Below are 19,891 nucleotides of genomic sequence, written 5' to 3'. Positions count from 1 at the left end.
ACCCTGCCCGCAGTCTAATGTGTGGAGACAATAAGCAGGTAAGCAAATATATAACTATAAATACCAGGTACGAGAAATATTAGGAAGTGCTGTTTTCCAATAGTTCAATGCCCCTTTAAGGGCAGAGGCAACTGAGACCTGCTAACAGAGTGGGGCTTCTCTTTCCGCTGGGCAATGCCGGCAGGGCCCGAGAACCCAGGCAGCCTGGACCTGACCGCCTTCACTACCCGCTCTCCTCTCCCCTCCCCTCAAGATGGCTGACAAAGGCCGAGCACGGTGGGAGGAAGGACTGACTAGTCCGAGGGTCCAGAGCGGGTGGCTGGCTGGCGGGGACACGCAGCGCCCAGGTGGCACTGCGGCTGGAGGTGAGGGTGAAGGGGAGACCAGGCCGCTGTGTGACTCCAGTGGGGGCGCTTCCCTCTCTGGGCCCCCGCATCCAGACCTGCGGGTATGTATCCGTGGTCGGGGTGGGGGACGGGAAAAAGGGGCCCCAGAGGCTCCAGGAGGAGTCTCGAGTATTGGGGGATGTCTGCAAACTCCCCAAAAGGGCTTGTTATCAGGGTGGGTGATTTAACAGGCTAGGGTGGGAGGTGGGGGCACAGGAGGCGGCGCCTGAGGAGGAGGGGCCGAGGGGAGGCTCCGAGTGATTTCAAATTTCCCTCGTCCCCTCCTCCCGCCCCCCCCACGCCCGGGGCCGGGCTCTGAGTGGCTGCGGAGGGGGCGCCCCCGGGCGGGGGCGGGGCGAGCGGCGGGCCGGGGTTACAAGGGGACTCGGCACCGCCCCCTCCCCACCCACTCCCGCTGCCGGGTCCGACCTGCGCCGCTTCCTCGCAGCAGCCGCCCCCCGGCCCGCGGCCGCAGCCCGCGCGGACGCCCCGAGCGCCCCCCGACGGACGCCACCGGCCCGCTGGCAGGCAGGCGGGCGGGCGGCCGCGCCCGGCCGGCAGCGCCGGGGTTAAGTGGCCCAAGTAAACGTAGCGCGGCGATCGGCGCCGGAGATTCGCGAGCCGAGCGCCCTGCGCGGCCGCCCGCCGGCCTCCCGCCAGCCTGTCCGGACCCGCGGCTCGACCGCGGAGCCGCGCCGGAGCCGGGCTCTCGGCAGGTGAGCGCCCCGTGGCCCCGCGGAGGCTCGCCCGTCCGGGGGCTCCGGGGGCTGGTGGGGGAGGGGACAGCGGGGGGTCCTGGGACCGCAAGGGGGGACCCAGTCGGGGGACCTCTTGGGGAGGCGGCTCCCATCCGGCTGGAGACCAGGCATGCTAGGGAGGGGAGGTCTCCCGAGCCTACTTGGGGGAATTGGGCAGGAAGGATAAAATGGGGGGCGGGGGGTTGTGTCTTACAGAGATACCCTTGCTGTAGGGTTCCTAGGAGGGAGAGGTTCGTCCCCAGGGAGGGGGACGGGGGCGGCTTCCTGGAGTCGAGAGTCGAGGGGAGGAGGTGTCCCTCTGGAGAAGTGGAGGAGGTCGTGGGGAGTGGGTATCCTTACCTGGCCTCGGCTTGAGAGGGAGCCTCCTTTGGGAGGGGCAGTGATAGAGGAGAGAATTCTGCCTCGGAGGTGGGCGTCCGTCCCTTCTGACTTGGACCTGGGGGTTCAGGCGAGGGACCGTTTTTTTTCCCTCCCAGGGATAGAGAAGTAGTGGGTGTGGGTGCGGGCAAGCAGGTGGGCCGGGGTGTGCGCGCGTGTCGGGGGCGTGTGCCAGAGGGGCGGGCTCCCGGGGTCCTCCCTAGATGAGCCAGCGAGGGCGAGGCGTAGCGGGGCCGCCGAGACACCTTTGGGAGGGGCTTAGCGCTCCCCGTGCACACCTGGCCGGGCTGGAGCCGGCCCGGGGCGGCGCCTCCCTGTCCCGGCCACGCTGCCTGCCCTGGGGGCTCACTTTCTATTTTTCCTCTCTTCCGGGTGTGGCTGGTCCCACTTCGCAAACTCGCAAACTGAGGCCTCTAAACCTCTATCACCACCTCCTAGCTCCTAGAGACAGGCTTCCGTGCCCGTTTGATTGGGTGGGGAGAGTGGCTGTTGAGTCCCACTTCACAGAGGAGAACGTGGAAGCCGGGAAAGACAGCAGGCGGATTTAGCAAGTTAGTAACACAGAGTGTTCTTGGCCTGGGTTTTCCTGCTGGAGTCACTCACCTGTGGCGGCAGGGCTGCAGGAGTTCTGGGCCCAGCCCCAGGCTTGTGTTTCCAGCCTGCCTCCTTGCGTTATCCCCTAGGCTGAGAGACTTACTGGCTGGGCCCTTGGGCTGCCCCATCTCCCCCAAGCTGAGATGTATATAAATTAAAGGGAATTAAGGACAGAGTATGAACTTTGAACTGCCTCCTGATTTCTGGATGCTGGGGGTTTTGGCAGACTGGTGGCGATTGTCTGGGAGGCAGATCCCTGAGGGGCCCTCACTTAGAGAGCCCAGGACACCGACCTGCTTCTGCCCTCCTCCACAGGCCTGCTGAGGCTTCTTGTGCTCCAGCCGTTGAATCCCCAGGTGCAGACTTGATTGTTCCAGAGTTGAGATGGTGGTACCTCATTTATAGGGTGGCATACAGTAATCGCTCAATAAAAGCCTGCTACGCCTGGCATCATTATCTAGCATGTGGACTAAGCAAGCTGCCCTCTTTAAGGGGATGCATAGGTCTATGGCGTGTTTAAATCTGTCCTAGCAAGTCCATTCCGCGCCCCCCGCCCCGTGCCTCTGTTATTACATCTGTGAAGTAGGAACAATCCCAATAGCCCCAGGTTGTGTGAGAATGAAGCCAGTTTTCTTGATTTGACCTCTAACCCTCGATGCTCCTGGCATGTTTGATGGGTGTGATAGCCCCTACCACGCTGGCTCGGGTAAGGACTCAGTGGGTTAGTGCTTGGATAGCAGGTGGTGACTGTTGACTCTATTAATGAACCAATAGCCCCCTTTTTTAGTGTTGCCATTAATGAGACTTGAGGATGAAGGGAGGCACCTCTGCTGGCCCCTCCATTCCTGCCTTCCTCCACCAAGGTACTCTGTTCCTTTCTCAGCTATGAGAGCTTTTCCAAATCATTGTCCTCGATTTGGGAGTTGGCAGGAAGGAGTGCCTTTGTTCCTTTTTTAAAGGAGCCAGGGTTTTGTTTTATGGGTTGGGGCCATGTTTACTGCACCCCCTCCCCCCAAGCTTGGGGCCTACCTTGAAGGCATAATTGCTGAGCTGGGTGAGATCTTTACCTTTCTTCCTTGGAGTGGAGGCAGCTGGCACAAAGGCGCCAGGGCTGGGGCTGGCTACATCCTGTCTCTTAAAGCCATAGGCATACCCCCTACCCCTTGCAAATGTTGGAAGGAGGGGAGGAGACTATCTGGGAGCTGCAGGGGGCTAAGGGGAGGAGCAAGGGAGGCGGGGTGGGGGAGGCTGCTTCTCATTCCCTTCCTCTAGCCACGTGGGGCCTATGACCCAGAGGTGCCTGTAGCCCCTCCTTGTTGCAGCCCCAGGGATCCCCTTTTGATGGGGATGGGGGGTTTGGGAAAATTCTCCTTCCGGGAAAAATTACCTTGGGATTGATTCCTTTGTCTCAGACCTGCTTTCATGCCAGTGTCCCACCTCCAGGCTCAGACACCTTTTCCAATTTCATCTGAGATGGTCCTTGCTAAATCGGAAACTCGAACTGGGTCCTCCACCATGGCATGTGCCCCCACCCCCCAGCCGTTGATGGCTACAGGACCTCAGCTCAGGCACACGCTTGTGCTGAGTTTTTTAAAATCATGAATTCAAGGAGATTTTTGGTTCCTCGGTGGCCAGGGCTGGAGTGCAGAATTCCTCATTCCATGTGCAGAGCACCCTCCTTGTGAAGTGGTGGGCGGACTTGTCTCCCTTCTTGTGGGGGCTGACTTTCTCCCTGGCCCCTTCTAAGGCTGATGGAACTGAGGCTCTGGGAGATCCAGTCACTTCTGCATCTCGGTGGTTAGCGCTTTTGAGAACACATTCACATCTGCCACTCTCCTGGGACGGGGTTTGTCCCTCCAGAAGGGAGAGAGCCTGGTGCAAGTGTTCGGATGTTTCTGGCTGTGGCTGTAGGCAGTGGCCTGTTAAATGCAGAGGTGGCTGTGCATAGGGCCACTGTGGTGGATTGCCTTTCTTCAGATTCTTGTTCCCATCTGTGAAGTGGCTACAAGTACACACCCAGCCAGTAGAGTTGCTAGGAGGAGCAAATGGAATCCAGGGGCCTTTTAGCTTAGCAAGCCTTAATCGCTCATTCACAAAACAATTTAGGTGGGGGCCCTAAATATTGTAAAAAGCCTGTTCCCTGTTTGGTCGTGTTATTTGCCTGAGGCAATAGACTAAAGAGGCCTGGGCTTTGGAATCAAATCTGGACTTAGATTCCTATTCACTCCATTTATAAGCTGGTAGCCTGGGCCTCAGTTTCTCCATCTGTAAAATAGGGATGCACTATTGGCCAATTCTAGGGGATGTTGAAGTTTAAATCAGTTGAGTTCCTATAGATTAAAAAATGCTCATACTGAGGATTCAACAAACTGTTGTGTGTTAGATAGTAAACATTCAACTATTGGCAAGTGGTTATTTACTTCCTGAGAGGAATGCAATCCCTGTGAGCATTCCTGAGTTTTCCAGGGAATAAGCAAAGGAGGAGGACCTGTTTTGTGTAAGGAATTGGAAAATTTCATTCACTGTGTTTGAGGCAAATGAAAATCAAGTTTACCGTCTTCAATGCCAAGAAATGAGTTGTTACCTATAATTTCACAATCCCCAGGTAATCTATGTTTCGCTTTCTTTTTGGGGCCTCTCAATTTCTTCTAGAAATGGAGAAAAATGTAGATAGGATCAGCAGCCCTTTCTAAATGAAGGGACCAGAACCCAAGGAAAGTGGAGAGAGCTGAATTGGTGAAGTCTCCCGAGGGCCCTGCAGTCACCGTGGGGGCTGGCTTTCCAAGCAGATGGAGGACAGTTTTGGGGAGCAGTGGGAAGAGATTCTGTGGAATCTGCAACCATTGGCTTTGGCTCTTGTTCTCCCGCCAGCTTGCCTGACCAGGCTGCCTAGGTCACTTCATCTGAGGAGATTTCATTCATTAAAACTGCCATCTATGGCCTTGGCCCCAGTGCAGACTCCTGCCTTCCTCACCTCCACCTTTCTCTCTCTGCTTCTTCAGTTTTGCAACTCGAGGATCAAACTTAAATTTTCCAGAAAAGGGTCTTTTACAGTCTTTGAAATTTGTGGGAGAGCAGTAGCTATTGAAAGATTCTGAGAAGGAAATTAGAAGTGCATTTCCAAAATGACTGAGTTGATGGATGGGGGAGAAAAACAGTTGTCAGTGGGAAAAGGTTCTTAACCAGTCAATTTCCTCTTTGGGACAGGTTGATGCTGACCAGGTGTGTGGGAGGGGGGTACAGGGGGAGGAGGGCCCAGCATGGTTGGGGGCTCCTATCCTAAGATGGAGGGAATAAATTTCCTCAGATCATCACCTCCGTTGTTTCTTTCTGCTCTTATTCTACAACTCTTATTAATAAATCAGACGTTGAGTCTCCTGGCCTGGTGGAGTTTTCTTTGACCGCTCGTCCTTGTGTTCTGCTTTCTTGGGCAATGTCCTCCCCTTCCAACTCCGTATTTGAACTTTTGTCTTCCGTGTTTTGAAGAGTTGTCGTCCTACAAATTCCATTTGTAGTGGTGTCCTCATCTTGTTTTTGGATACATCTTTATTTCTCTGAGAAGATTAATTCTAGTGTTTAGTGCTCCCTCCAATATTTATTTCTCAGTTTTTTTTTTTTACTGTTTTCATTTTATTTTATTATTTTTTTATTTTTTATTTATTTATTTTTTGTGAAGAAGATCAGCCCTGAGCTAACAATCATGTTAATCCTCCTCTTTTTGCTGAGGAAGACCGGCTCTGAGCTAACATCTACTGCCAATCCTCCTCCTTTTTTTTTTTCCGCAAAGCCCCAGTAGATAGTTGTATGTCATAGTTGCACATCCTTCTAGTTGCTGTATGTGGGATGTGGCCTCAACGTGGCCAGAGAAGCGGTGCGTAGGTGCACGCCGGGGATCTGAACCCGGGCTGCCAGTAGCGGAGCGCGTGCACTTAACCGCTAAGCCATGGGGCTGGCCCCATTGTTTTCATTTTAATATTTAAGTTTTGAACTTTATCTCCACATTTTAGAGGGACCAAAATTGTGGGATTTGAAAACTGGAGGGTTTCCTTGTGGGACAGTGATTGGAACTTGTCTTTGGGTCTCCCAAAATCTGAAGGAAGTTCTCTGCTGTTGGGTCTGTCTGATTCCTCAGAGCAGAGGAGTCTTCCAGTGCCCTCCCTGGGAGGTACAGACCTGGCTGCTGGGAAAGGGTGCTGGAGAGTTCTCAGTCTGGCATCAATCGCTCTCCTCACTCGGGTCTCCCGTGTTGCAGCCTGGGTGGAGGACGAGTGGTTGCCACAAGAACGGGCTAAGGAAGGGGACCTGAGGGGGTACCTAACTTTCCTTTCCACCCTTCCCTGCCGCCCCACCTTCTGAGGTTAATTGGGCCTCTTCCTAAGCAGCGTTTGTTTTCCAGTTGCATTTGCTTCCTGTTGCAAGTGGACATGTTGGGCCACAGCTGGGGCTGGAACCCAGAATTCACTGGGTTCCAGTGAATTCAGCTCCTGGAGAAGGGATGACGCCTTCTTGGTCTGTGTTCCCAGCAGCCAGCACAGTGCTGGGCCCCTGGCCTCCTGGCTCCGTGTATGTGTGCTGCATGACTTGACTAAAGCAGCAAAAGCAGGCCTTGCTCTGCCTGAGTGTCACGGAGCAGCAGCACTGGAACCCAGAGGAGACACTGAGGGTGAGCAGGAGGAAACTGGCTCCCCTGGGACATGTCAGAAATGGGGTGTAACTAGGCTAGATGCCTGAACAGTCAGGTGCTGTTGGCAGATATTTTCTGGGTTGTCAGGGGTTACATGGGAGGCAGTGTACAACTGGATGATAGAATCTGGAAAATTCTGAGCAAATGTGCATAGATGTGTGGGCCAAATCTTGAACTCTTGAGCTCTTGTTAAGAGGGTATCTAGTGTCAGAGCAGTGCAGGTTTTGGGGTGAACCAGCCTTGTTATTGATTCAGCTGACTCCCAGCTTTCTCTAACACCCTCTGTTATTTACCCCTGGCTGGCAGCTCCATGAGGACAGGGGCTGTGTGGCCTTTTTCTGCCTTTGATTCTCAGTGCTGAGCGTGGTTCCTGAGGCATACCGGGAACTCCCCTCTGAATGATGCGAGTGGCCTTTGCTGTGTCCTGATCTGTCCTAGGATGTTATGTGTTGAGCTAAGCACAGTACAGAGTAACTGCTCAGTATTAAATATGATTGTCACCGTTACCTAAGGCCACATAGCTTTCAAGGAGCGGAGTCTGGATTGAAATGCTGTGAAATTTCTTTGAGACCTTTGCCTCCACCTGGCTTGGCCCCACAGAACTGGCAGGAGGCACAGATGTGCTGGGTTACGGTGCTCTGGAGAACTTCCCTGTGCCAGCTGCTCTGTCTGCAAGCCCGCTTCACCATTGTGATGAGGGGCAGGCCCAAACCCCTACCAGGTAACTGGCTGGTTCTTTAAAAAGTGGTTTATGTGAGATATCATGGGCTTTTGAAAGCCAGTTTCAGTATGCAATTACCTTTATTTTAACCTCACATAGTTACAAGTTTTTTTTCTTGTGATGAGAACTTTGAAGATCTACTCTCTTAGCAACTTTCAAATACACAAGACAGCATTGTTAACTATAGTCACGGTGCTGTTCATTACCTCCCCAGGACTTATTTATCTTATGACTAGAAGCTTGCATCTTTTGACCACTTTTACCCACTTCCCACACCCCTCACCACCTAGTTTTTTTTTTTATATTGTAAAAATTTTTTTTAATTTTTTTTTTTTTTGAGGAAGATCGGCCCTGAGCTAACATCTGCCAATCCTCCTTTTTGCTGAGGAAGACTGGCCCTGGGCTAACATCCGTGCTCATCTTCCTCCACTTCATATGGGACGCTGCCACAGCATGGCTTGACAAGCGGTGCATCAGTGTGCACCTGGGATCTGAACTGGCGAAGCCTGGGCCGCTGCAGCGGAGTGCGCGCACTTAACTGCTTGCGCCATGGGGCCGCCTCCCACCCTTTTTTAAAATAAGTAATACACAAGGTCTTATTTTCTACTTAGGGTGGAGATAATCTGTAGGTCCTCCTGTGTTGAAACTAGGAATGCTGTCTAAATTTATTTGCATGCATAGAAAAGAAATCTAGGGGCCAGGAGAGGGAACTAGAAATGAGAAAACACAACTAAGGGATGTTCAAGACCTTTAAAGAGAAATTGATGAAACTTCAGTATGGTTGGCAGACTGGCCCTGGCAGATGTGAGCACTTATTATAGAGCTGTGATGATGAAAAGGGGTGGCAAGAGGGAAATACCAAAAAGAAAAGTGAGCCCAGAAACATCCCACGTATATAGGGGAACTTGATAAAAGAGATGGAGTTGGGACGTGATAGGTGTCTGGCTTTCCTTATAGGGAAGGAGATCCCTACCTCACACCATATACAGATAACTTGACATTGGCTAAAGAATGGCCAGTTTCAAAGGAAGAAATGTTTCTGGGACAGTGGTGTTTTAAAAGTGCTTTCCGATAAGAAAAAGAAACACGGGCATATGGTGGTCAGTTCCCCCATAAGCTGCCTACCTAAGAGACCTGACATTTTAGTTAGAGAAAAAAAGCTGAAGGACCATGGCTTAATGCCTATGCTAACATTAACAAAGGGAATTGTATTGTTATGCAGACTTTTCTTCCACTTGACATGGCCTTGTCTAACAATAGTCACCTCATTCTTTGCCTCTAGTAGTATTCCCTAGTATAGCTGCCTGTAATTTAGCCAGTCTGCTATTGATGGTCATTTGTTTGCAGCTTTTTTTTTTTTTTGAGGAAGATCCCCCTGAGCTAACACCTGTTGCCAATCTTCTTCCTTTTTTTCCTTTTTTCTCCCCCAAGCCCCAGTAGATAGTTGTATGTCATAGTTGTACATCCTAGTTGCTCTATGAGGGATCCTGCCTGGGATCCAAACCGCTGAACCCCCAGCTGCCAAAGCAGAGCACTCGAACTTAACCGCTACACCACTGGGCTGGCCCGTTTGCAGCTTTACTATGACAAACAGGACAGAGGTGACCATCCTTACGCACAGGACTTGGTGAACTCACCAAGACTACTGCCACACATAGACCAGTAGAATCCTGTAACAAGATAAATGGACACTTTTTTTTTTTCATGAGGAAGATTAGCCCTGAGCTAACATCCATGCCAATCCCCCTCTTTTTGCTGAGGAAGACTGGCCCTCTGCTAACATCTGTGCTCATCTTCCTCCACTTTATGTGGGACACTGCCACAGCATGGCCTGACAAGCGGTGTGTCAGTGAGCGTCCGGGATCCGAACCCGGGCTGCCAGCAGCGGAGCGCGCGCACTTAACCACTATGCCACAGGGCTGGCCCCAAGATATGGACACTTGACATTTTCGATCACACTGTCAGATTGCCATCTTAAAGGCTGAATCAATATCCCCACTACATCCGTATGTGGATGGGTTGAGATTTAAGGCATTGGCTGTAGCAACAGATGCAGCCTAATGTGAAGGGGCAGAGCTGAAGTGATCCATTTTGAGAATATTGGTTTCCTTTCTTCCCTTACCCCTTAGAGGGCAGAGGGTTCTTTGGCTCTGGTTTTGCCAAGGGTCACATGCCACAGGAGGGGGCATGTCAGCTCCCAGAATCCTCTGATCCTTAGTGCTGCCCCACCCATCATTCTCTGAGTTACCATTGGCTTCCCTCCCCACTTTTGCACATATTTCCAAGGGTTTCCCAAATTGTAGGGGAAGGCAGTTGGTTGTTTGCATTTTGTTTATATAGGGTAAAAAGTTTGACTCTAAACTCCAGTTTAAGTTGCCATATCGTTTCAGATCTTTCTGTATGTTCCTAGGTTTTTTTTTCTATGAATTATATCTATTGCCAATCCTCCTCTTTTTTGCTGAGGAAGATTGGCCTGGGCTAACATCTGTGCCCATCTTCCTCTACTTTATATGTGGGACGCCTGCCACAGCATGGCTTGATAAGCGGTGCATAGATCCGCGCCCAGGATCCGAACCTGCGGACCCTGGGCCACCAAAGCAGAGCGCGCGAACTTAACCGCTACGCCACCGGGCTGGCCCCAGATCAATTCTTTTGATAATTCTATTAAATATGCCAAGGCCCAGCTTTTACTACATGATGACAGTGGTTGACAGACAGAATTGCACTGAGCAATTCTCCAAACACCTTCTAAATCATCCATTGAGGGTGAAGAGATGCTTTGTTTGTGAGGCAGAGCTGGGGAGTCTGGCAGAATGGCACACGAGCATACACCTGAGAATCCAGGTCTCAGGGTTTTGTCTTCTACTTTGGGCTCGTAAGGACTAAAAACACTCAGGGAATTAGGTGAGGTCACTTCATTTCTCAGATGATAAAACTAGGGTTTGTGAAAAACGTTTGAGGACTTTTTTCCCCCTGCTTTCCTATGAATCTGATCTTGTCTGGAATTTAGTGGAGATTCCTTTTCAGGCAAAGGCACTGAACTGGGACCTTGGGCTTTGCCACCAGTCAGCTGGGTGCCCTATTTCCAGCCCCCTTGCCTTTGTGTCCCCGCTATCCCCACTGCCTCCTCTCCACTCACCTGGGCGAGGTGTCCCTCCTTGGACTTAACTTTTATAACTATACTTAGCACATTGTTTTTAAGATGTCTTTAAGATCTGTCTCCTGGATTAGGCCTAAATCTCCGTAACTTAGTTGCTGTGTGTGCTTGGGCAAGGGATCTGCTGATCTGCTTCCTCTGAGCTTCCGTTTACTCATCTGCAAAATGGGGCTTTGTAAGAGTTGCTCTGTGTTTTTGTGAAGTACATAGTAATTGCTCCATTTCAGCTATTTTGGAATCTTGGACAGTGAGAACTGCTAAGACTGGAGTAGTTGAATGTGAGGATTCAGGGGTCTCAATTTCCCTCCCACAGGCTGTGGAGAAGAAGGGAGTTTTTAAAATAGGGGAGGTAGGAATATCTTTCAACCTCTCCCTTTTTACTTCAACAAATCTCTAAGCCCTGGGGGACTGACCCGCCCTTCCACTCACTTCCCCATCGTGCCCACATCCCCCCTTCCTGCATTGTGAGTTTAATTAATGCAATTAACGTTTACAAGATGCTGTGAAATAGCTCTGCTGCTGGTGCCAGGCTGGAGGAAGGGAGTGACTTCACTTTTCAGCTTTATAGTTGGGTTGGGGGGATGCCCCTGGGCATCCTCCCTGAGTCTAATTGGGGGTGCCCCCCACCCTTCTGTCTGCCACATTGCATTTGGACACGTCTGACCTGGTTCAGTCAGGACACAAGCACCCTGCACTAATGAGGCAGGGCCTTGCAGGGAGAACCTTGTGGGTGAGCCCACCCCGCACTGCTTCCCACCCCCAAGTCATGTGCCGGGCCCCAGCCTCTGGGAAAGGGTCAAAGTTCGCCCCGCATCATGAGGTTGGACCTCCATCTCCTGTGAAGGTACACACTCAGCTGGAGTATCATGTCCCTCAGCCATCATGCTCCCGAAGTCCCTGGGATGGGTGATGCATTGTTCATAACTTTATAATTCTCCTCTGCCTTGTCTCAGGCACAGCACATACAGGCACGTGCCCCGGACTGCCTGAGTGGGAGTCTTGATGCTGTCATGTAGTTGGGTGACTTAATTTATCTGAGCCTCTTGAGCAGGTTGATAACAGGACCTGCCTTGGGATGGGGTGGGGGCTAAGATGTTTGTACTGCCTTTAGCTTGCAGTAGGCACCTGGGGACTGTTAGAACAGCAGAGTGGCAAGGCACAGTTCTAAAGCTAGTATGTCAGCCCCTCTGGAACAATCCCTTAGGAAAGTGCTACCTCTTTCAGGGAGGTAAGGCAGCCATTTATCCTCCAGCGCTGGAATCATCACATTAGATAAAACAGTTGGCTTGTGTTGGAGGCCACATTATCTGGGAACTGCCAATCTTGAATCACTAGAAGCCAAACTGAGATGTTGGAAGAGGTGAGATTTGTATCGATCATTACACACCAGTCCCTGATGCTAATTTCTGCTTGTTGCCAATAGCATGTAGTTAAATTTTTGTTTTCTTATTTAACTTGCCTGGATTTGATGTGAGCCCTTCAGAACACATGGTCAAGCACGTATTATGGTGCTTAACCTACCTCTGCCTCAGTTTGCTAGTCTGTAACATAGGGATAATAGTACATACCATATTTAAGGATTAAATGAATTAATACAGGCAAAGCTCAGAAGAGTGCCTGGTATATACCAGTAGACACTGAAAAAATGACTATTATCAGGTGAGAGGATTTGTACATCTACACGGGAAGGGCCGGATTATTACTTTCTGGAGCAGAGGCCTCTGGGAGAAGACTTCCTGGATTTTGAGCTGTGGGTTTTGAAGTCTGACTAATAAGGAGGCATGTGGTAGGGACATGGGGAGAGCTTCCAGGGAGAGGGAACAGCAGCAACACACCTGGAGGCTAGATTTGCTTGGTCTGTGTGTAGAATGTGCATGGCGGAGAGGAACTGAGCTGGGCATATTTCAGTCGTGGGTGCAGGTGCTGGATGCCAGTGTGTGTCATGGCAGTGAGGCAGTAAGGTTAGTTAAGGTCATCGCAACCCCAGGGTGATGAAAACTACAGAGAAGCAATCTTTTATGGAGTCACATATTGAATTATGCACCTGGGAGGAGAAGTAATTGACCTGCCTAGCTCACCCAAGGGCACCCGGGTAGCTGGTGACACAGCTGGTAGGTTTCCTTCCCTGAATCTTCCTCCAATGCGCATGGGTCTGGTTCTAGGGGCAGGAGATTTCTCCTGAATGTGGAGATCTGGCTTTGGGAAGGTAGTTTGCTGACATGTCCATCCGGCACTCTGGCAGAGACGTTGGCACTGCTGAGGCTCTGGGGGAAGGCCCGAGGTGGTTAATGATTGTCTGGGCCGCAGGCTCTACCTGGGCCTGTCTATGAGGGAGGCTCCTTAGTGACCCAGTTAGGGGCTGTCTAAGGGAACCCTGAGCCCCGATGAGAGGGAAGTCATGCCCCTTGATTTGAGTTTCTGACCTGCTGCCTGGTCCTGACTAGAAGCCTTGTCTGCCCCTTCTCCCCGTGGACGCACCTGGTGTCTTGAACCCTGTGGCCCCGCCTCCTACCCAGTGCCAGGCCACCCAGGTTACTTAGTTCACTGGTTTGGCCTGAGGCGAAACCCTGGAAATTAATTATTACTTTGAACCACTTTCCAAGTTTTCTGGGATTCTGGCCCCTTGGCCTCAGAGGAACTGGCCATAGGTCAGCCAGCCTGTTCTTTGGGTCAGAGCTTCAGGCTGAGAAGCAGCAGACAAGACTGGATCAGGCATTCCCACCTCTCCCTGGGGCTGGTGAGATTCCTTAGCACGCGTTGAGAGAAAACAGACCAGAAGCTGAACCCGCAGACCATGGACCACATGGAGTAGTTAATGCCACATTGTGCTATGTGTGAGACTGTACATTAATAACAGAACAGATTCTTTCTCTTGCATGGGTATATATACATATATACATATATATATATATGGTTTTTGAGGAAGATTGGCCCTGCGCTAACATCTGTTGCCAATCTTCCTTTTTTTTTCCCCAAAGCCCCAGTACATAGTTGTGTATCATAGTTGTAGAGTTGTAGCTTTTCTGTATGGGACGCTGCCTCAGCACCGCTTGATGAGCGGTGAGTACGTGCGCCCCCAGGATCAGAACCAGGCAAACCTCAGACCGCGGAAGCAGAACATGTGGACTTAACAGAACATGCGGATTTAACGGCTACGCCACCAGGCCAGCCCCTACGCCACCAGGCCAGCCCCTACGCCACCAGGCCAGCCCCTTACTTGCATATTAATCATCCAAGGATCTTGTGAAAATGTCGATCCTGATTCGTAGGTCTGGGATGGTGCCTGAGATTCTGCAATTCTAGCCAGCTTCCAGGTGATTCCAAGGGTGCTGGTCCCTGGGCCATATGGGGAACAGCAGAGGTCTAGTTGCCCAGCGCCCACTCTTGGGGCGGTGGACAGGCACAGAGGATGGAACTGGGACCAGACGCAACATTGCAAATCCGCCTGGGGGCGCTGCAGGCCTGTTCAGACTGAGCCCCATAGCGCCCCCTGGTGGACGTGGTGCCTGCCAAACCACTGCAGCCCCCAGCCCGATAGCTTAGGTGCTGCTTCTAGAAGGTACCCTGGGAGGCTAGGGTGGTGAGTCCCTGAGATGCGGTATAGGGGCAGGGAGTGCTCAGTGCCCATAGGCAGCCATTGGCTGGGGAAGCTTTTCCCAAGCAGTGTTCCAAGGAGGGTGTGGCTCCAAGTAACCTTTGGAGCTGTTTGGGGGAAACTTAAGGAATGGGAGTCTGGGGGCCTTCCCTTGTATCTAGGCTCTATTTTGGCCTTGGCTTCAACTCTTTGATGTGATTTATGACCTTGGAGACTTACCTAGTCTGTCAGTTTTCCTTTTCTATAAAATGGGCCCACAATCACGTTAGGAATAAATGAGAGAAAGGTGGATGTTCTTGCAGCCAGCAAATGTTGCAGGCAGTGGGCCAGGTCAAAGCTCCCACAACCCTCCAACCCATCAGTGGCCTGAACTGGTCTTAGCCCAATAGCCTAGTGATGATGCAGTTACCAGGAGGGGCAGCAGTGGGGAGACAAAGGCCCAGAGGTAGGATGAGGCTGGAGCAGACCAGGAGCATGCCTCTTGTTAACTGCCCCATCCTTGCCTGTGCCGCCTTCATCCCTTCCCTTCTTGGAAACTTGGGACTCTGAGCCCCAGCTGGTGAGGGAGGAGGGGAGTGAGCGACAGGCCAGCAGACCAATGGGCCCTGGAGGTTGGGGTGGGGCGGGGCTTGTGCTGCCATGGAGAGGAGAGAAGCTGTTCTGTGGGGGAGGAGGGGGCGGGTGGGAAGAGGACCTGGAGATTGAGGGGAAGGGAGAGAGCAAACAAAGGGGTCAGGAGGGAAAATAATGCACTGGCTTCCTGAGGCCCTGCGGAGGCTGGGCAGGGAGAGGGGGCCAGGGGCAGAGGGGACCAAGGCTGGCGGCAGGCAGGCCGGCCGGGGCAGACGGGTCCTAAATGGCATTGTTTGAAGTGGCCGGCTAATTGCACAGAGCAGCCTGAGCCTCAGACCCCGGCCCAGCCCCCTCCTCTGTCCTGGGTGCTGGCATCTGAGCCTTTGGGCCGCCTGGCCACATGGAACCAAGTCCTGAGCCTCCGAGTTTGGTGAGGGGGGCAGGCTATGGGGGGCAGCCTGGGCGGGGTCCTTTGGCAGGAGGGTCACCTCGAGAATGAGTCATGGGGCCTCCCTTGGCCTGAGGACATAGAGCCATTTCTGGGAGGTTTGCGGGTGTGCTGCCCCCTCGTGCCCTTGTCTTCCTGCTGCCCTATCTATTCTGGCCCTCCCACAGGAAACAATGAAGGGAGACACCAGGCAACTCAACAGAGAGGAGGACGCCAGCGGGAGGGAAGACTCCATCATCACCAATGGGGGCTGCAGCGACCAGTCTTCTGATTCAAAGGACGCGCCCTCACCCCCGGTCCTGGAGGCTATCGGCACCCCGGAGATCAGAGGTGGCCGGGCCTGTGGGGAGGAGGGGGGGCAGGCACTGCGGACCACAGCTGGGACATGTGCCTCCCAGCAGGCTCCAGTCCGGTTGTGGGGAGAGGGTCTGGTCTCTGACAGCCTCTGCCTCATCCCCCAGGGAAGGGAAGAGGAGGTAGGCAGAGCCAAGCCCCTTTCGCATCCCTGCCCACAGCCCCTGGCCTCCCTACTCTCTCACCTCAGCTGGGACTCCTGAAGAGGCGACCCCAAGGTGATGATCCCTGTCCTTTTCTAGTCATGATGGGGGTGGTCACAGCATAGGCTGAGGTCTTTGGCCCTGGTGCAGTGGGACCCCTCTCCCCCGCAGCTGGGGCTGTGATTATGTGGGAAGAAAGACAGGCAGGGAGCTCTGAGGCTTGTTCCTTCCCTGGGCAGTTCCCAGATTAGATCACCTGGGATCCTCCCCACTGAGATTTCTCTGACCCAGCTGGTTTGGAAAGCCCTGTATTGTCCCATCCTGTTCTTGAGAACTAGAGCTGTGCTGTCCAATAGAACTTTCTGTGTGGGTGCAAGTGTTCTCTTTCTGCATTGTTCACAACAACAGCCGCTGGCCACATGTGCGTGCTTGAAATGTGGCTGATGTGACAGGGACTGGATAGTCCATTTAAGCATAGTCAGTGGCCACTGAATTGGGCAGCACAGTTCTGGAAGGAATTGGATGCCTTCCCTCATGAGTACCTTCTGTACTGTTTTGGGTCCTATTATGTGCCTTGCCTCCTGCCCTGTTGTCTTATGAATACATTGAGGGGACTACAGGTCCTGAGGGGCTGGGAGTTAGCCCCTGAGGATGCAGGTGGATATAGGGAGATCCAAGGCCACAGCCCAGAGGAGGCCACATAGGACACCCTGTCAGCAAGGGAAGACATGGCTGCCGCCCAGCCTGGCGCTGCCCCTTCCTCAAAACAGACTCGGCTTCTTTCCTCCACAGGCCGAAGATCAAGCTCACGACTGTCCAAGAGGGAGGTCTCCAGCCTGCTAAGTTATACTCAGGTACGGGCTCTACTCACCCTTTATCAGGGTTCATGGGAATTCCCTTTAGCTTTCATTAAATGGGGAACCGGGCCCACTAAGCTGGTACCCTATAAATACTTGTCAAATGACGAATTTCAACACTGCTGGGCACACAGGGGGCTTCCAACAACCTCACCTAGGATGGCATTTGCTGTTGTCATACGCCAGTTTTTTTTTTTTTTGTCATAAACATTTATTTTACTAAATTATTTTGCTAGATGCTTCCTGCGCATATTTTGAAACTATTTTTTTCTCAATCTGGATGATCAATTACATTGATAAGTTTCTAATGTAGCAAACTGTCCTTTTATTCCTGGAATGAGTCCAACCTGGTCATGGTATGTTTTGAATTTGATTTACTTTAGCGTCTTTTCATGAATAAAATGGATGTATGATTTTATTTCTTGTAATCTGTGTCTGGCTTTCATATAGGGGTTATGTGGCCGCAAGGAATTTTTTTTTTTGCACATTGGAAAGAACTTGCCTGACTTATTTTAGGGGTTTAACAATCACATTTAACACTTGTTGCAATATTAAGGTTTCTACATGATGAGGTTTTTTTCAAGTTACAGTTTTTCTGTAACTTTTTTATCCCTGACATCATTTATGCCTTACATTTTGTTATTGATCATACTCGAGTTTTGTCAATTTGGTTACTTTTCTCAAAGAACCAGTGTCGGGCATGGGGACAAAGTCATGGACATTAAATCACCAACAAATGAAAACTTACCCTCGTACAGCTTCTTCCGGTGGAGGGCAACCAGCAGGTGCCCAGATGGTGGGGAGGCAGAGCTGAGTGGAGAATTGACACAGTGCTGGGTCTGAGAATCAGGACAGCTGTTGAATTCTGTGCCTGGCCTTGGGCTGAGTGTGCATTATTTGATTCTCACTATAACCCTCTTGTGCTATAAGGGAAGTATGGATGTTCCAATTTTAAAGAGGAAGGGATTCACTCAAGGCCACACAGTTAGTTGGCAAGTGAAAAGTCAAGTTCTTAACCCTGCTGGCAGACCCCCTGCCGCTCACCACCACTCTAATTTTTGTGCCCAGTTTTTGTTGGGTTTTGGTGCGTGGCATGGACGTGCGCTAGGGGGTCTTCATGACTTGATGCAGAGTTGGTGGGTTTTCTTCCTGGTCATCAAGAAGCATTGTATCAAGAAGCATCTCCCTGGAGCAGTTGGCCTATGATTTCTCGAGGACACTCTTGATTGTGAAAATTGACCAGATCTCCATTCCAGGCATAGCAAATCCATCTAACAGAGGTGTAGACACAGAAGCCTTCACAATGCATGTTGCATTCACACCATTTCTTTGGTTTTCTGATTCCACTGGAGTTTTATCTTTTAATCATGTCTTGAATTCATGATCCCAAGATGAGCCATTCTAAAATCTTTTTGGAACAAAATGAGGTAGTTAAATATTTTTAGGTCACTTGGACCAATATTATGATTGTTTTCAATATGATTGACTCTTCATTTTTAAACTATTTTGGTTATATGACCTCTTAATTAACATCCTCAAATTCACAATGTTTCATTTACATAGGATCTGACGGGTGACGGAGATGAAGGGGAAGATGGAGATGGTTCCGACACGCCAGTGATGCCAAAACTCTTCCGTGAAACCAGGACTCGGTCTGAAAGCCCAGCTGTAAGTCCCCGCCACCCAGTGAAGGCACCTCCAACCACTCATAGGCTTGTGTAAAAAAACATGTCTTGGGGTCGGCCCGGTGGCATAGTGATTAAGTTCAGGCACTCCGCTTCAGCAGCCTGGGGTTCACAGGTTCAGATCCCGGGTGCAGACCTACACACCACTCATGAAGCCATGCTGTGTCAGCGTTCCACGTAAAATAGAAAATGGGCACAGATGTTAGCTCAGGGCTCATCTTCCTCAAGCAAAAAGAGGATTGGCAACAGATGTTAGCTCAGAGCCAATCTTCCTCACAAAATAAAATAAAATGCCTTATCTATTAAAAAACAAAACAAAACATGTCTTAGATCTCCCTGGGGGAACTTGGAAGAAAGAGATGAATAAAACATTTTGAGATTGGGAAGCGTCAGCAAGGCTCATGAACTATCATTGTGAAGGTTTTCTTTAACATGACAGTTCTGAACACTCTTGGAAATGCCCAAGAGTGTAGAGTTTGCAGGTGGATGGCTCAGCTGCCAGTTACCTTTGGGAGTCACTTCTGTAGGTGGATTCTGTGACTTCAAGTTTGACTGCAAATGGGAAGGCAATTATTGCTCATGGTCACTCAGCCTGTTAGACAGCAGGCAGATACTTGATGACCATTGCAGGTGCAGTTTATCATCTCACACAGCATACGAGATATCTCATCCCCTTTTTACAGATGACAGAAGATTCCAGTAACTTACCCAAGGTTAAACATTAACTCTTGTGTGCAGGATTTGAACACGTGTCTGCAACACTCAAGTTCTTGCCATTTTGAGGAAGCCTAAGGGCTTCTCATCCATCACAATGATCCAGTTCCTTCCTGAAGAACACAACAATTGTTTTAATGCTTTCTGGAAAAAAAATGTTTGATTTAGAGTAAACTTGGATTTTATTTTTCAATTCAACTTGCAGGTGCCAGTTTCAGCCGTGACAGGCAGAGTGGGCTCTGCTGTGGATTGTCAGGCAGCCCTGCTGGCCACCCTTCCCCCTTATCCCACTAACTGGGGAGTTTCTGGGTGGGAAGTTACCAGTCCAGAGTCCCTGCCTACTTAACCATCTCAAGTTCGCTTCTGTTGACCTGAGGCTTCCTCAGTCCTCTTGGCCCCCTGCCTGGGACCTGTGCCTCCAGTCACCGAAGGCCTTGTGCCTATCCTTTCTTGCTTCCAGGTCCGAACCCGAAATAACAGCTTTGCCTCCAGCCGGGAGAGGCACAGGCCCTCCCTACGTGCCACCCGAGGCCGGCAGGGCCGCAATCACGTGGACGAGTCCCCCGTGGAGTTCTCAGCTACCAGGGTTTGTTCCCCGGACGCTCAGACCCCTGCCCCCAGTCTCTTATTGGAAGGTCTGCCTCTCTCACCACGCCCCCGACACTGGCCAGTGTATTACCTGCTTCTCTTCTTCACGTATCTCCTTTTCAGGGTCTTGCCTTTCCTTTCTGTCCAGGCAGCTGGGTAAGCTTCTCTTAAGCCTGATGACTTCTCTCCTGGCCTGATCCTGGATGGAACTGTGGTGGGAATGCAAGAATTCCCTGTTGACTGGGTTCTTACCCCT

General features: G+C 51.3%; 1 protein-coding gene across 16 annotated transcripts in view; it reads left to right on the top strand.

Annotated features, from left to right (window-relative positions):
- The first annotated feature begins 879 nt into the window (after positions 1-879).
- The window catches only part of DNMT3B (DNA methyltransferase 3 beta), a 39,476-nt gene continuing 20,464 nt past the window's right edge, over positions 880-19,891 (top strand). For 8 of the 16 annotated variants that reach the window (XM_087445418.1, XM_087445415.1, XM_087445409.1 and 5 more), the window contains exons 1-5: positions 15,462-15,624; positions 15,756-15,866; positions 16,584-16,645; positions 18,212-18,316; positions 19,508-19,633. In XM_087445418.1, the coding sequence (XP_087301544.1) occupies positions 15,468-15,624; positions 15,756-15,866; positions 16,584-16,645; positions 18,212-18,316; positions 19,508-19,633 (561 nt within the window). In that variant the 5' untranslated portion in view covers positions 15,462-15,467. Of the gene's footprint in view, positions 1,103-15,461; positions 15,625-15,755; positions 15,867-16,583; positions 16,646-18,211; positions 18,317-19,507; positions 19,634-19,891 lie in introns of those variants that run through there. The other 8 variants (XM_014796822.2, XM_087445419.1, XM_087445420.1 and 5 more) reach the window with 3 other exon arrangements.

This window comes from Ceratotherium simum, chromosome 21 (assembly GCF_057802395.1).
Source record: "Ceratotherium simum simum isolate JZ-2026a chromosome 21, ASM5780239v1, whole genome shotgun sequence".
Lineage (NCBI taxonomy): Eukaryota > Metazoa > Chordata > Mammalia > Perissodactyla > Rhinocerotidae > Ceratotherium > Ceratotherium simum.
Note: the sequence above shows the minus strand (reverse complement) of the source record. Positions and strands in the feature narration are given on the sequence as shown.